The sequence below is a fragment of the Dipodomys spectabilis genome, unplaced genomic scaffold, assembly GCF_019054845.1.
Source record: "Dipodomys spectabilis isolate Male_0828 unplaced genomic scaffold, ASM1905484v1 ptg000125l, whole genome shotgun sequence".
NCBI lineage: Eukaryota > Metazoa > Chordata > Mammalia > Rodentia > Heteromyidae > Dipodomys > Dipodomys spectabilis.
Window position 1 is genome coordinate 19,440,772 of NW_024870802.1, and position 13,749 is coordinate 19,454,520.

At 41.2% G+C, this 13,749-nt stretch overlaps 1 protein-coding gene and 1 long non-coding RNA gene across 3 annotated transcripts in view; both read right to left on the minus strand.

The window, feature by feature from the left end:
- Positions 1–276: 276 nt before the first annotated feature.
- LOC122115752 lies at positions 277–10,630 on the minus strand. Its single transcript, XR_006148837.1, has 3 exons — positions 9,258–10,630; positions 4,052–4,055; positions 277–286 (listed from the first exon to the last, which is right to left on the minus strand). It is a non-coding gene; the product is annotated as an uncharacterized LOC122115752 (long non-coding RNA).
- Positions 10,631–11,694: 1,064 nt separating this feature from the next.
- Positions 11,695–13,749, minus strand: part of Marchf5 (membrane associated ring-CH-type finger 5) — a 33,586-nt gene continuing 31,531 nt past the window's right edge. For both annotated transcript variants that reach the window (XM_042689263.1, XM_042689264.1), the window contains exons 4-6: positions 13,442–13,625; positions 13,130–13,296; positions 11,695–12,281 (exon numbers count right to left, since the gene is read on the minus strand). In XM_042689263.1, coding sequence (XP_042545197.1) covers positions 12,165–12,281; positions 13,130–13,296; positions 13,442–13,625 — 468 coding nt within the window. In that variant the 3' untranslated portion in view covers positions 11,695–12,164. The remainder of the gene's footprint in view (positions 12,282–13,129; positions 13,297–13,441; positions 13,626–13,749) is intronic.

Below are 13,749 nucleotides of genomic sequence, written 5' to 3' on the forward strand. Positions count from 1 at the left end.
AAATCTGAGAGTGGAGAGGGTAACTCTTTGAGAATGAATATATTTTTCAGAAGATAATGGACTAAATTCATCTTAAAAGGCAGTTGTGTTCTGCCTGGGTTTAAAAGCAGTATGTGTGTCATAGCAGGGCGATTACCACACTGTAATCCACAGGCTGACTTTCAAGCATAGCTAGGTCCTTGCAGAGACCCCCTCCCCCTAAAGTAGACTTCCTGGGGGCAAAGCTTTGCAACCAGTGACTTTATCACACTTCCCCATCAATTCTGACTTGCAATGAGGCAGTGACCTACTGCTCCCAAGGCATCATGATTGTTCAGGACCAAGGAGAGCAGCCCAGGAGCCCAACTCATCTGACCAATCATCCATGGGCCTGGGTGGAAAGAAAAGCAGGCTGCAGAAGGGGGCACAAAATCATCAGAGCACTTCCCTTGAAAAGGTCCTTGTTAAGGCAAGGCCAAATGAAGAAAGGCAGAGCTGTTCTTCTTCATGTTGCCCTTTTTTTTCATTCACAGCCTTTGTGCTGTCAAAGCCAGGTTCTTGCTTTGTCCTCCAGCACCTGGATCCAAGGCTTCACAAAACTCAATCTTCATCCCTTTACTATAGCAATGAATCTAATGGCTGGTCCCTGTGACATAGGCACACGCACAATGAGCAAAAAGAATGCAGCTGCTATCATTGTCCAACCTATCATTGTCCAAAACATGAAGAGGAAGAGGTTTCTAATATTCAGCAGTTTAAAAAGATCAGATTTTGGAGCTGAAGTTTCTCTCAGATCTTCTATCTTCTCTCAGGTAGCAGCAGCCCCTGAGAAATCCAACCAGGAGAAGATAAAAGGCTTGTTCTAATGTCAACAAGTATTGTCCGTCCATGTGTTCAAGGGCAGATCGGAAAGGCAGCAGGGCTGTATTTCCTGGGCTCTCCTGGAATATCTCCCTCATCTCCCCCACTCCTTCGGTGGTACTGAACTTAGCATTCAGAACTTACTTCTTGCTTCTTGAAAGGTTTGTACTTGAACAGTGCTCTGCTTATTTTAGGCTTCCTTTCTCCCTCTCTCATCTCTTTTGGCATTACTGGGGATTGAACTCAGAATCTTGTGCTCTACCTCTTGAGCCTTGAGTCATGCTTCCAGCCGCTTTTTGCATAGATAATTTTTGACCTAGGATCTCCTCTTGCCCAAAGGCCTGGGCTGTGATCCCACTTGTATTTCCCTGTTGCTGGGGATGACAGGCACATGCCACTGTGCCCAGGCCTGTGCTTCCATCATAACCGGCATACACTGCTGTGCCCAGCCATTGGTTGAGATGAAATCTCATGAACTTTTCCTTTGGGTTGGTTTTTGAACTGCTATCTCCTGATCTCCATCTTATTAGCAGCTAGAATCACAGGATTGAGCCACCGTGTCTGGTCCCTTATTTCTGTGAAAGATTTCCTGGTGGGGAACATCAGCTCTTCCTCATGGAAAAACTGATCAGAAACTGGGTACGCTGGGTACTCTGTCCCCCTAAATCTCAGTTGTTCCAAAATTCTCAATTCTCAAGCTCCCATGCACGGATCTGGGAGATTTGTTAAAATGAAAATCTTGATTTAAGTCCAGAATGAGGCCAGAAGTCCTGCATTTTTAACATGTTTCCAGGTTCTTTGTGTTGCTATCTGATTTCCTTCCAGCATTTGGCTGTTGGATGCTTCTTGTCTGCAAATGGAATCTGTGCTGTACTGAAAACCCTGGCAAAGCCAGAACTCCCTGCTAACCCTGATCTCTTATCTTTGCTCCTTGTGGACCTGCAGGATCCTGCCTTGCACCTTCTGATGCAAGCTCCCCAGCCACGCCTCCTGCCCTGTAAGTTCCCGCCTCCACTTCAATCAGCTTTGTCATGGTTTCTAAGGATGCAAACCAGAAAGCCTAAATGGCTTGGCCTCTGAGCCTGTTTCCAAGGTATAAGAGAGACCGTAATCCCTAGAGGGAAGATACCCCTATTATAATGGCCAGGACATATCTCTGCTTTGAGGTGCTGCCAGTCCTTACAAGGTCTTAAGCAGCAGCCTACCAGAAACCTTCATAGCTCTGCTTCATTTCCAGCCTCTGCTTAGGGCCAGGTAAAAATGTTAGGCTATAAGCCGGGCGCTGGTGGCTCACGCCTGTAATCCTAGCTACTCAGGAGGCTGAGATCTGAGGATCACGGCTCAAAGCCAGCCCAGGCAGGAAAGTCTGTGAGACTTCTATCTCCAATAAACCATCAGAAAACCGGAAGTGGCATTATAGCTCAAGTGGTAGAGCTTCTCCTTGAGCTGAAGAGCTGAGGGACAGCGCTCAGGCCCAGAGTTCAAGCCCCACGACCTACCAAAAACAAAAAAAAAAATGATAGGATATGAAAGAAGTGAGGCTATTAAAACTTTAAGCCAGGGGCTGGGAAGGTGGCTCAGTGGTAGAGCCTTGCATGCATGAGGCCCTGGGTTCGATTCCTCAGCATCACATAAGCAAAAAGAAAAAGCCGGAAGTGGCACTGTGGCTCAAGTGATAGAGCGCTAGCCTTGAGCTGAAGAGCTGAGGGACAGCGCCCAGGCCCAGAATTCAGGCCCCACGACCAGACCCAAAAAATAAAAAAAAATAAAACTTTAAGCTGGCTGGGCATGTGTCCCACTCCTGTAATTCCAGCACTTGGGAAGCTGAGGCAGGAGAGTGTGTGTTTGAGTCCAGCTCAAGTTCAAAGCCAGACTGAGCTCGTGAGATCCTCTCTCAAAAAGAAAACAAACAAACAAACAAAAAAAACAACAGCAGCAACAAAAACCCAACAAGCCAGGCACCAGTGGCTCACACCTGTAATCCTAGCTACTCAGGAGGCTGAGATCCCAGGATGACAGTTCAAAGCCAGCCTGGGCAAGAAAGTCCGAGACTCGTCTCCAATAAACTACCAGAAAACTGGAAGTGGTACTGTGGCCCAAGTGTAGAGTGCTCGCCTTGAGCTGAAGAGCTGTGGGACAGCACCCAGGCCTAGAGTTCAAGCCCCATGACCGACAAAAAGAAAAAAGAAAAAACAACTAGTAAACAAGACACTCCCCCCAAAACACACACACACACACACACACACACACACACACACACACACACACACAGAGCAGCCCTGGGTTCCACCCCCAACACTATGGTGGGTGGGACAAATCTTTTCAACTTGAAGATTGATTTTTCTAATCACCACTTAGTAAAATGTCTTCTCATGGGCTGGGAAGATGGCTCAGTGGTAGAGCGCTTACCTTGCATGCCTGAGGCCCTGGGTTCCATTCCTCAGCACCACATAAGTAAAAAGAAAAAAGCCGGAAGTGGCGCTGTGGCTCAAGTGGTAGAGCACTAGCCTTGAGCTGAAGAGCTGAGGGACAGCGCCCAGGCCCAGAGTTCAGGCCCCACGACTGGACCCCCAAAAAATAAAATAAAATAAAATGTCTTCCTTCCTGGGCCTCAGAAGGCCTGTTCATTGCTATTTAAAATTTAAATTATTTAGATTGTCTCATCTAACTTAAAATCCTTAATATACTAAAACACATTTTCATTAATTGATATGTTTAGTACATTTTTTTTTTTTTTTTGGTTGGTTGTGGGGCTTGAACTCTGGGCTTGGGCGCTGTCCCTATGCTCTTCACCTCAAAGGCGAGCACTCTACCACTTGAGCCACAGCGCCACTTCCAGTTTTCTGGCGTTTTATTGGAGATAAGAGTCTCACAGACTTTCATGCCTGGGCTGGCTTTGAACTGTGATCCTCAGATCTCAGCCTCATGAGTAGCTAGGATTACAGGCACTGGCTTCTTCTTTTTTTTTTTTTTTCTTTTTTTGGTTGGTCATGGGGCCTGAACTCTGTGCTTGGGCTCTGTCCCTCAGCTCTTCAGCTCAAAGTGAGCACTCTACCACTTGAGCCACAGAGCCATTTCTGGCTTTTTTCTGCTTATGTGGTGCTGAGGAATGGAACCCAGGGCCTCATGCATGCAATCAAGCACTCTACCACTGAGCCACCTTCCCAGACCCGAGTCATTGGTTTTTAAGTGAAATTGTATTTCTCTTAACTAATCTCAATGGATCCTGTAGTTGCTTCCTTGAGAAGTAATAATTTTTTTTTTTTTGGTCCGGTCGTGGGGCTTGAACTCTGGGCCTGGGTGCTGTCCCTCAGCTCAAGGCTAGCACTCTACCCCTTGAGCCACAGTGCCACTTCCAGCTTTTTTTTTTCTTTTTTGCTTATGTGGTGCTGAGGAATCGAACCCAGGGCCTCTGGCATGCAAGGCAAGCGCTCTACCACTGAGCCACCTTCCCAGCCCGAGAAGTAATAATTCTTATAAAATTGAGCTTATATTTAATGAGTGCATACTTAAGTGTGCAAGTTAAGTAGGACTTGGTGTATCTCAGAACAATTCTATGCAGTTATTGAATAGCAAAGACAAAACATAAACAGATGTGGAAAAAGGCCTGAAATAGACTGCTGGAGAAAAATAAATGTACTATGGTACAATGTATACCATACAGGTTAATCAGTGTTTTAAAAAGCACAAATGATGAAATTGTATGAAAGGAAATGTACTCATTACATGATTTATGTCACTGCAATCCTCCTACATCGCTTTTTATTTAATTTTTTTTTTGGTCGGTCATGGGCTTGAACTCTGGGCTTGGGCGCTGTCCCTGCGCTCTTCATCTCAAGGTGAGCACTCTACCTCTTAAGCCTCAGTGCCACTTCCAGTTTTCTAGTGGTTTATTAGAGATAAGAGTCTCACAGATTTTCCTGCGTGGGCTGGCTTTGAACCGTGATCCTCAGATCTCAGCCTCCTGAGTAGTTAGGATTACAGGCATGAGCCACCAGTGCCCAGCTACATCACTTTTAAAATAACAATTAAGTTAAAAAAAACTTTATAGATGTTTTTGTTTCTGTGGAGAAAAAGTATATATCAAATTAAAAATACAACATAGAAGGTATACACTAAACTAACTGTAAGAATGCGAACCAGGCAATGTGGCAAAAACCTGTTATCCCAGCTACTTTGGAAGTACAGGCAGGAGGTGGTCAGTATGGGCAGTTGGGAGAGATCCTATCTTGAAAAACAAAATGGCTGGGGGTGTGGTTCCAGTGGTAGAGTACAAGGCAGAGTGTGCAGTGAGGTCTATTACTCCCTCTGCAGGGCAAACTGAAGTAACTATCAAGACAGAAACATCTCTTCCTTTCAAGTTTTCAGTAGTGATAAGTCTAGATAGTAAGCCTTCAGCAGTTTGAAGCATGAAAACCAAAAGCTCCTGGTGCAAAGCATGTCAGAAATAAAACACAGAACACACCAATGTAGTTTACAGAATGGGCAGTTTTAGCCATAGGCACATGGCAGGCTGGGTAGCATTTGGGGGATTTTCTTGGGTTTGGCTCTGGAAAATAGATTTTTATATTAATAAGAGGCAATTATAAACTCCAGGAACAAAAAGATATGGCTTAAATTATTTTTACATACTCACAGTCATGCCATGCTGAGGGGGAATAGGAGAGGCGTTGGTTATCTGGAAGAGCTAGTTCCTCTACAGCATAGTAGGAAGTGGATAATACCAAGAAAGAGAAGAAAAAGCAAGTAATGTCAGTGTAGTGTTCTGTAACAGAACAGATGCTAGGGTAAGTACTTTAGGAGAGTAATATTTGGAGATTTGACTTTCATAAGCATAAACTGTGTGTGATTTTGACAAAAAAATTGATATCCAGGTCTACAAACTGGTTATGGCGAGCAGTAGTTGAAAAAAAAATTTAATCAAAGGAGGTCCTAGAGCGATCAGGCCAAATCTGCTGTAATTGTTTTCATCAAGGCATTAGGCAAACACTGTGTTCACTGAAATTTTGGGGGGGGGGCAGGAGGTCTGGTCGTGGGGCCTGAACTCTGGGCCTGGGTGCTGTCCCTCAGCTCTTCAGCTCAAGGCTGGCACTCTACCACTTGAGCCACAGCACCACTTCCGGCTTTTTTCTTTTTGCTTATGTGGTGCTGAGGAATCGAACCCAAGGCCTCATGCATGTAAGGCAAGCGCTCTACCGAGCCACCTTCCCAGCCCCTGAAATTGGTTCTTGGTAGCAGAACTTCACTTTTTGTCAGGCCAGTACTCCCTGGGACTGCAGAGAACTCCTGTAGGCTGCTGAGTGTCTCTACTAACAATGTCATACCTACACAAGACATAAAGGGCTCCCAGGAGAGCCACTGATTAGTGGTTGGGCCTTGGATAATTCATAAAATCCACTGTAACTTAAAAATGAAGGCAATGCAGAGCAAGAAAACATTAGGTCAAGGATGAGATGTGATTATTGCATAATTGAATACAAAAAGCATGGCATCCCATTTAAAATCAGGTATTTGGTGGATGTTACAGCATTGAGGAATAGATTAACAGGTGGGGAAGAACGCTGAAGAGTTACGGCATTTATCCTCTGTGATGTGCTCTCACCTGCTAAATGTGAGAAAATAGAAGAGTAGAAATCAATAGGAGACAAATAGATCTTGCACTGATCCAGAGAGGAGTCTTCATGTAGAAAGCAGTTGAAATCATCCTTCTCTGAAGTCTCATTTGGATCTCCTCAATCCTCCAGGTGAAGAGCTCTCACAAAAATGGATGCAGGTTTCAGAATGCCATTAAGTCGCAGCTCTCATAAGGACAGAGCAGAATGCTAATGGTCTCATAATTAACACATTCTTTCATGATCAAGCTACAAGGCCAAAAGATAATTTTGCTAATTGGATTGGGGAGGGTGGATACAACAAGGCCAGTATAAGACATCCATGTTGCAGGGTGGACTCTGGATTTGAGGACGTCTGGTAGACATGGGTTTAGAACAAGACATGTATATCACCAAGGTATCCTAACTTCAGACTGAAGAAGCATCATGCTTCCTTAACCATAGGAATGTTCCCGTTGCTGGGTGCTGGTGGCTCACACCTGTAATGCTACTCAGGAGAATGAGATCTAAGGATCACGGTTCAAAGCCAGCCCAGGCAGGAAAGTCCATTAGTCTCCTACCTCCAATTAACCACCAGGAAACCAGAACTGGCACTGTGGCTCATGTGGTAGAGCGCTCACCTTGAGCTGAAGAGCTGAGGGACAGCACCCAGGCCCAGATTCCAAGCCCCATGACCAACAAAAAAACAAAAGAACAATGTGCTTGTTGATTAAACCAATATTTAGACGTTTAACTTTCCTATGAACTTTTTGCTAGGGACTAACAGCTGTCACTGTGTGTCTCACTTATCTATTGCTGCATAACCAAGTATATTTTACTTCGCTGGAAATTTTTCTAGTAGGGGTTCAATTGCCTCTGATTAACATGGCAATATCTGGGGACTCTCATATGTCTGGTGCCCTTGTGTTCTTTGTTCCCTCTTATTTCCCATAGCATATAGATGTTGAATAAGGTAGTTAAATATGTAAGTAGGGAATTCAGGCTAACAATTTGAAGTTACAAATTTAGATGATAGATCACCGAGATGGTCAGGAGTCTGGAAGAATTCCCTTATGGAGCATACACCAAGAAAAGAAGTCCAAGCACTGAGACATTGAACTCATCACTTTGAAAGATGAAAATCCAACACAGAAGACTGGGAATGGAACACCTAGAAAGGTAGGTAAGTCAAAAGGGTGGCATCCCTAATAGCCCAGTGAATAAATGTTTTAAGAATGATGGAGTCTGGGCACCAATGGCTCATGCCTGTAATCCTAGGTACTCAGGCGGCTGAGATCTGAGGATCACAGTCCAAACCCAGCCCAGGCAGGAATGTCCATGACTCTTATCGCCAAGTAATTACTGGAAAACTGGAAGTGGCACTGTGGCTCAAGTGGTAGAGTGCTAGCCTGGAGCTGAAGAGCTCAGGGACAGCACCCAGACTCAGAGTTAAAGACCCAAGACTGACCCCCCCCCCAAAAAAAGATGGAGCCATATCTGGCCTGATGACAAATGCCTATAATCTTAGCACTCAGGAAGTTAAAGTAGGAGGATCCTGAATTTGTAATCAGCTGATGCACCATCACAAGACTAAGTTTCTAAACGAACCCCAAACCAAAACCAAAAACCAATGAAACTAAAAAAAAAAAAAAAAAAAAAGATGGTGCCAGAAGTGGTGACACAGGCTGTGATTCTAGCCATTTAGAAGTTACTCAATCTCATGGTATTCTGCATTATCAGTAGAGGCTAAGTCAACTGCAGTATGAACCACGGATTATACTTTAAAATTAATTTTGTTATGTATTCTAAAAAGTTTTTGAAAAAGAGACAAATTAAAAATATTACCAACTTTTAAAAAGAACTTTGCAGAAAGGTGAGAAATAAGTGTCTCGAAGAGGTGGTTTAAACTTTTGATGCAGGAGAAAAGAATGTTGGGAGAAGATGGGATTGCATGTTAACACCAATAGTATGTCTAATAAGAGGGGACAAAGTAATTATCCTGAATATAAGTAATTTTCAGGATTGAGGGTACTTGTGGGCTTTCTAATAACTGTTTCTCAATGAACTAGAGAGCATGATCTCATCAGTTGAAATTGAGGCCAGGCAAGGAGGTGCTGGACATTTGAGAGGAGAGTATGAAGAGAACCCTACTAGACATGAGCGGGCAGAAGGTACCTGTTTTCTACATGCTATCCTGATGACTATTCCACTTTAATTGACTCACAGTGAATCAAGACTTGTGTACTTGCATAAAGAATTCTAAGCATTGCTCGGCACTAGTAGCTCATGCTCGTAATCCTACTTAGGAGGTTGAGATCTAAGGATCATGGTTCAAAGCTAGCCTGGGCAGAAGAGTCCACGAGACTCTATTGATAATTAGCAAAAAGCCAGAAGCAGACACATGGTTCAAGTGGATGAGCAAAAAAGTGCCTTGAGTAAAAAAGCTGAGGAAGAGCCCTAGGCTCTGAGTGTAAGACCCAGTACTCCTCCTCCCCCACAAAGACTCCATGTGTGAAGATGCTAGCAGATCCTGCTGTTGCCTACTTAATTATACTGAGTCCAAGAACAGTCTTGGGAATTAAGACAAATTTCTTTACAATATAAAAATTCAGATTACATAAATACTTCTCACCAGAATCTTGCTAAGCATAATAAAGTTGTTTACATACAGAATTAATGAATTTGGGGATTTGTTCAACAGACAAAGTACACTTAAGAGAACATAAAAATTCTTTATTCAACCTATTCCAGCCAGTATTGAGATAATCTGCTATATTAAAAACAAGACATTTAAAAAAATTACAGCAGAATTAGCAAGCCAGTGACTACGTCACTGAATTTAATGTTATGTTCTTTGTAGTCATTTGATAATTAGGTAATAAACAATACTTTCAGCCACTTAAATGAAGATAACTTCTGCAATAAATAGAATTCTACTAGTAGTCACTAAATTTTATAAAAGAAGTTCAAAACATTAGTTTCTAGAAACACAGAAAAGCATTATGAAAATAAACAGAAAAAAAAGATACTCACCTAGCCCCAAAGTCTACATCATCACCTTAATTTGTCCTCTACTGCCTTTTACCTCTTCACTCTTTTCCTAGAGTACAAACTATACAATTATGAAACAGCTACTATTCCTTAGGAGTTACTTTTTGTATCTAAAGTGCCTCTGTTCCTTTAATCAGTTAATCCTAGAAAGTTTTCCAAGCATTACTTGCATTTAGGAGATGCAGAGAATGGTGGCTGAGAAGTCACTTGGCCAAGATCACCCATAGTTATTAAAAACTGACTTGGATTTCAGTGCAGTCCATTCAACTGACGTTGTTCATGTTCTTCTGTTGCATCATAGAGGTGCTGGCTACTTTCCTTTAAAGACTGGCACTTCTTGAGAGAAGGCTCTTTAGATTTAAGTGTTCAGTTGCAGAGCCAGAGGTCACTCTGGTCCTCAGGCACTTGCAGTTCCTCCCCTACAGCCACAGAACCCTCTTCCCCCATCCCCAAAAGATCAGAATTGTTTCCTTGACCCTCCTGGGCCCTGATGCAATAAACCATGTAGCTACCTCCTATTGTGGGCACTGAAGTAGTAAATGGGGAAATTGTGTGCTTGCATAACTTTATAAATAAAGGCTGCCTAAAAGCTGTTCTATGTAACAAAATTGTGCAGGAAATGTCTATTCAATATATCTTTTCATATCAGAAATTAAAGAAAAGCCAATATACTTTATCATTATAGCTAATCTAAGTTATTTTTATATATAATCATAGAATTCGTATTTCCTTTCAGAATGAACAGTAGCAAGTAGTGGTGTTCTTAATAAGGCTTGCTCAGTCAAATCTTTCCTTTCTCTCTAAATTATTACAACTATGACTTTTCAACAGCTATCCACACAAATACCTTGTAACTCAAAATTAAGACATTCATATTGTAGGAAAAACACTGGTCTTTACTTATTAAAACTAACATACATTATTGCAATCTAACATACATAGCTCAATCTATATTTGCTACACTCTTAAGTGGCCTTTTACCAGTAAGGGGAAACATTTAACTATTGCCATGCATTAGATATTGTAAACAAACAAAAAAAAAAAACATGGGAATTTTTTAGCTATTTTCCAAAAATCTAATTTTAATTAATGAAAAGACCATTCAGATTGCTGAACATTAAAATGGCTTAAATAACTGCTTTTGAAAAATGAAGATTGAGCCGGGCGCTGGTGGCTCACGCCTATAATCCTAGCTACTCAGGAGGCTGAGATCTGAGGATCGCAGTTCAAAGCCAGCCCGGGCAGGAGAGACCGTGAGACTCCTATCTCCAATAAACCACCAGAAAATCGGAAGTGGCGCTGTAGCTCAAGTGGTAGAGCGCTCACCTTGAGCTGAAGAGCTGAGGGACAGCACCTAGGCCCAGAGTTCAAGCCCCACGACCGACCAAAAAAGAAAAATGAAGATAAAACTAGGTCAACAATGATTATGAAGGTGCTAGCCCCATTAATATATAAGCAATTAAAATTTAAGTATTAGTAGTGTTTTTCTATTATAAACTGATTTTCACATACAAAAAGAATTACTTCAATATTTATCTGATTGTTTTCATACTCTTTCCCTGACCAATATAGAAGCAAAGAGCTCAAGGACTCACCTTGGTTTTCTTATTGCTGGTTTTCTCTCTGCTGAAACTAGACTAACAACTTTAAGGGCCAGGAGCAAGTGTGTTCTATTCACCTCTGTACCCACATCACTCTGCACAGTTCTTGGGCAAATAGGAAGTGATCAAAAGATACCTGCAGAATTAAACTAAGGTACAAGGGGGAGTCAAACAGCTTTATTCATTTTTGTTTTTTGCAAATTGTTCTCTGCTCACGCTATGAACTGGCAGCTTTAGTTTCTATAAATAGGGCTTTAGAATTTTTATTTCATAGAGGGACCTGATTCTCATCCTCCCCATCTGTCTTGTGTCTGTCCTGTCTGTCTCTCTCACACACACACACACAAACACACACACGCACACACAGAGTAACCAAGACTACACGAGTCAAAATTACATTATGAACTATGAGATGTCAATGTTTTATAAATAAAATTTAATAGCGAAAAAGGGATCTGGAAGCCCTGTGAAGTTTTACCCTACACATTTTGGAGGATATCACCAAGTTAAAGAAAACACAACAAAATCTCATTTGTTCAGATAATCATTTGAATGTTTACATATACTTTTGGCTTGTTACTTATTCATAACTAATTTAATGTATATTTTCACATATTAAGATATGCTCCTGTTTTAGCATATAATCAAATTATGCCAAAAGAGAAAAATCCTCATAGTACCTTCATAGAGTTGTTGTTTCTAAGAAAACATTAAACATGAACATGTACAAAAGAGACATTAGAATTAAACAGCATGTGCATTTTTTAATATTTATACAGTTTGATTTAGTAGACATTTCGGTCTGGAGAAAATATGAACAAACTCAGGTTTACCATGCTAAGATAATGGTTCAGATGACTGCCATAAAAGAAGTACATAAGAAAACAATGAAAACAAATCATTCTTAGCTTCCGTGATTACTGAGAGGATTTCCCCTGCCCTAAGTGCTTTATTATATTTCTTAAAAATATAGGAGCAGCAGCTTATCACATATCTCCACTAGTGCATTAATGATGGAATCAAAACAACACAACAGACTCATAAGGATAAGAGGACTGCAGAACCACCAGAAGTCACAATTTTATGCTTCTTCTTGCTCTGGATAATTTAGAATTTTGCGGTGTGCCTGACGTAAATATTGCTGCTGTTTGAAGTAAACCTTAAATGCTCCTTTTATGGCAACAAAAGCAATTCCACCCTAAAAGAAAAGAAAATCAGCTCGTTACAATGCAGGCTTAGAGAAAAATAATAAAAAAAAAGTTTACTTATCATGAGAGACACAGGCTTTGATGTTTACAGAACTGAGGTATTTGCAAGTGAAACATTCACTTTTCTATTGAGTGAGCAAAGGAGACATGGGGACTGCAAAGTAACAGAAGACAGAGATGCTTTCCCCATTACTAAGTAATCTTCCATCCATTTAACTCTAGATTCATTCTGATATAGAAAGGAGAGTTGCCTTGCCAGAGCACTATGTACTACAGACTGCCACCAGAGGAGGGAAAGGAAAATAATGATGAGAGTAAATAACACAAGTGCTTATTATGTGCCAATATTTATCTTACATAACCCTCATAATTACTATGAAGTAGCGACAATTCTCAGTCTCCTGGCACAGAGAAGTCAAGAAACTTGATTTACATTTCACAACAAGGCTATTTATATTAGGATTTAAACCAGACAGTCAGAACCTAAAGCAGAAACTGCCATAGTTTGGTTGGTAGAAGGGTTGGTGTGACAATTCATAACATATTACAGAAGAGCAATTACCCACAGAATAGTTTAGAAAGAGAGCTACTTCAGTGATTCCTCCCATTTCTATTTCCCTTGGTGGAATAATAGTGGGATCAAATAGAAGCTTCAGGTACAGGAATCACAAGCTGAGTATTTGTATGGCTCAGATCACTGCCATAAAAGTGTACACAAAACAGTGAAAAATAAATCTCCCCTGATTATTGAGTGAAGTTCCCCTGCACATTTAAAAACAAATACAGTTCATTCTCTTTTGCATATTACTTGAAAACAGTGGTATTAAATCCATCTTACCAAGATTGTCCTTTGTAAATTAGAGTTAACACTACTGAACATCAGTTTACCAACTATTGTCGCAATAGTAGGAAAGACAAGAGCTCCACATAAAATTCGGGTAGCAGAGACATGATCTGCTAAAGGATTAGCTTCAGCTGGAATTCGAGGAACAGGGCAACCAATTCCTACAGAAAAAAAAAATTCACTATTAGTACATTACCTAAGATTAGCTTAAAAAAATCTTAAAACATTTCTTTAAAATGTGTATTAATCTTCTATAGGCCAATTTGACATGCACTTTGCCCTTTATAACCAAATTTCAGGGCCTACCTGGAAATATACTGTTCAAAATTTGTAGTTTATTTGAGTATTTGCGCCACAGTCTAAGCACATAGTCCTCCCAGCGAATCATCTTGCCTAATATCAGCATGACAGGAATAGTAGGAAGTCCAATTAAAAGGAATAAAGGATCGGCTCTTTCCATAACATCCAGCCCTTCTTTATGGCCTACAACCTGTGGAAAGATAGATGGCATTTGCTAGTATCACTTCCTCGTCTAATGAAATGGTGCATGTCTGAGCTCAGTCCATTTTGAAGGAAATGCTTAACTTCAAAAGAACACAAAAAATAAAAAACTT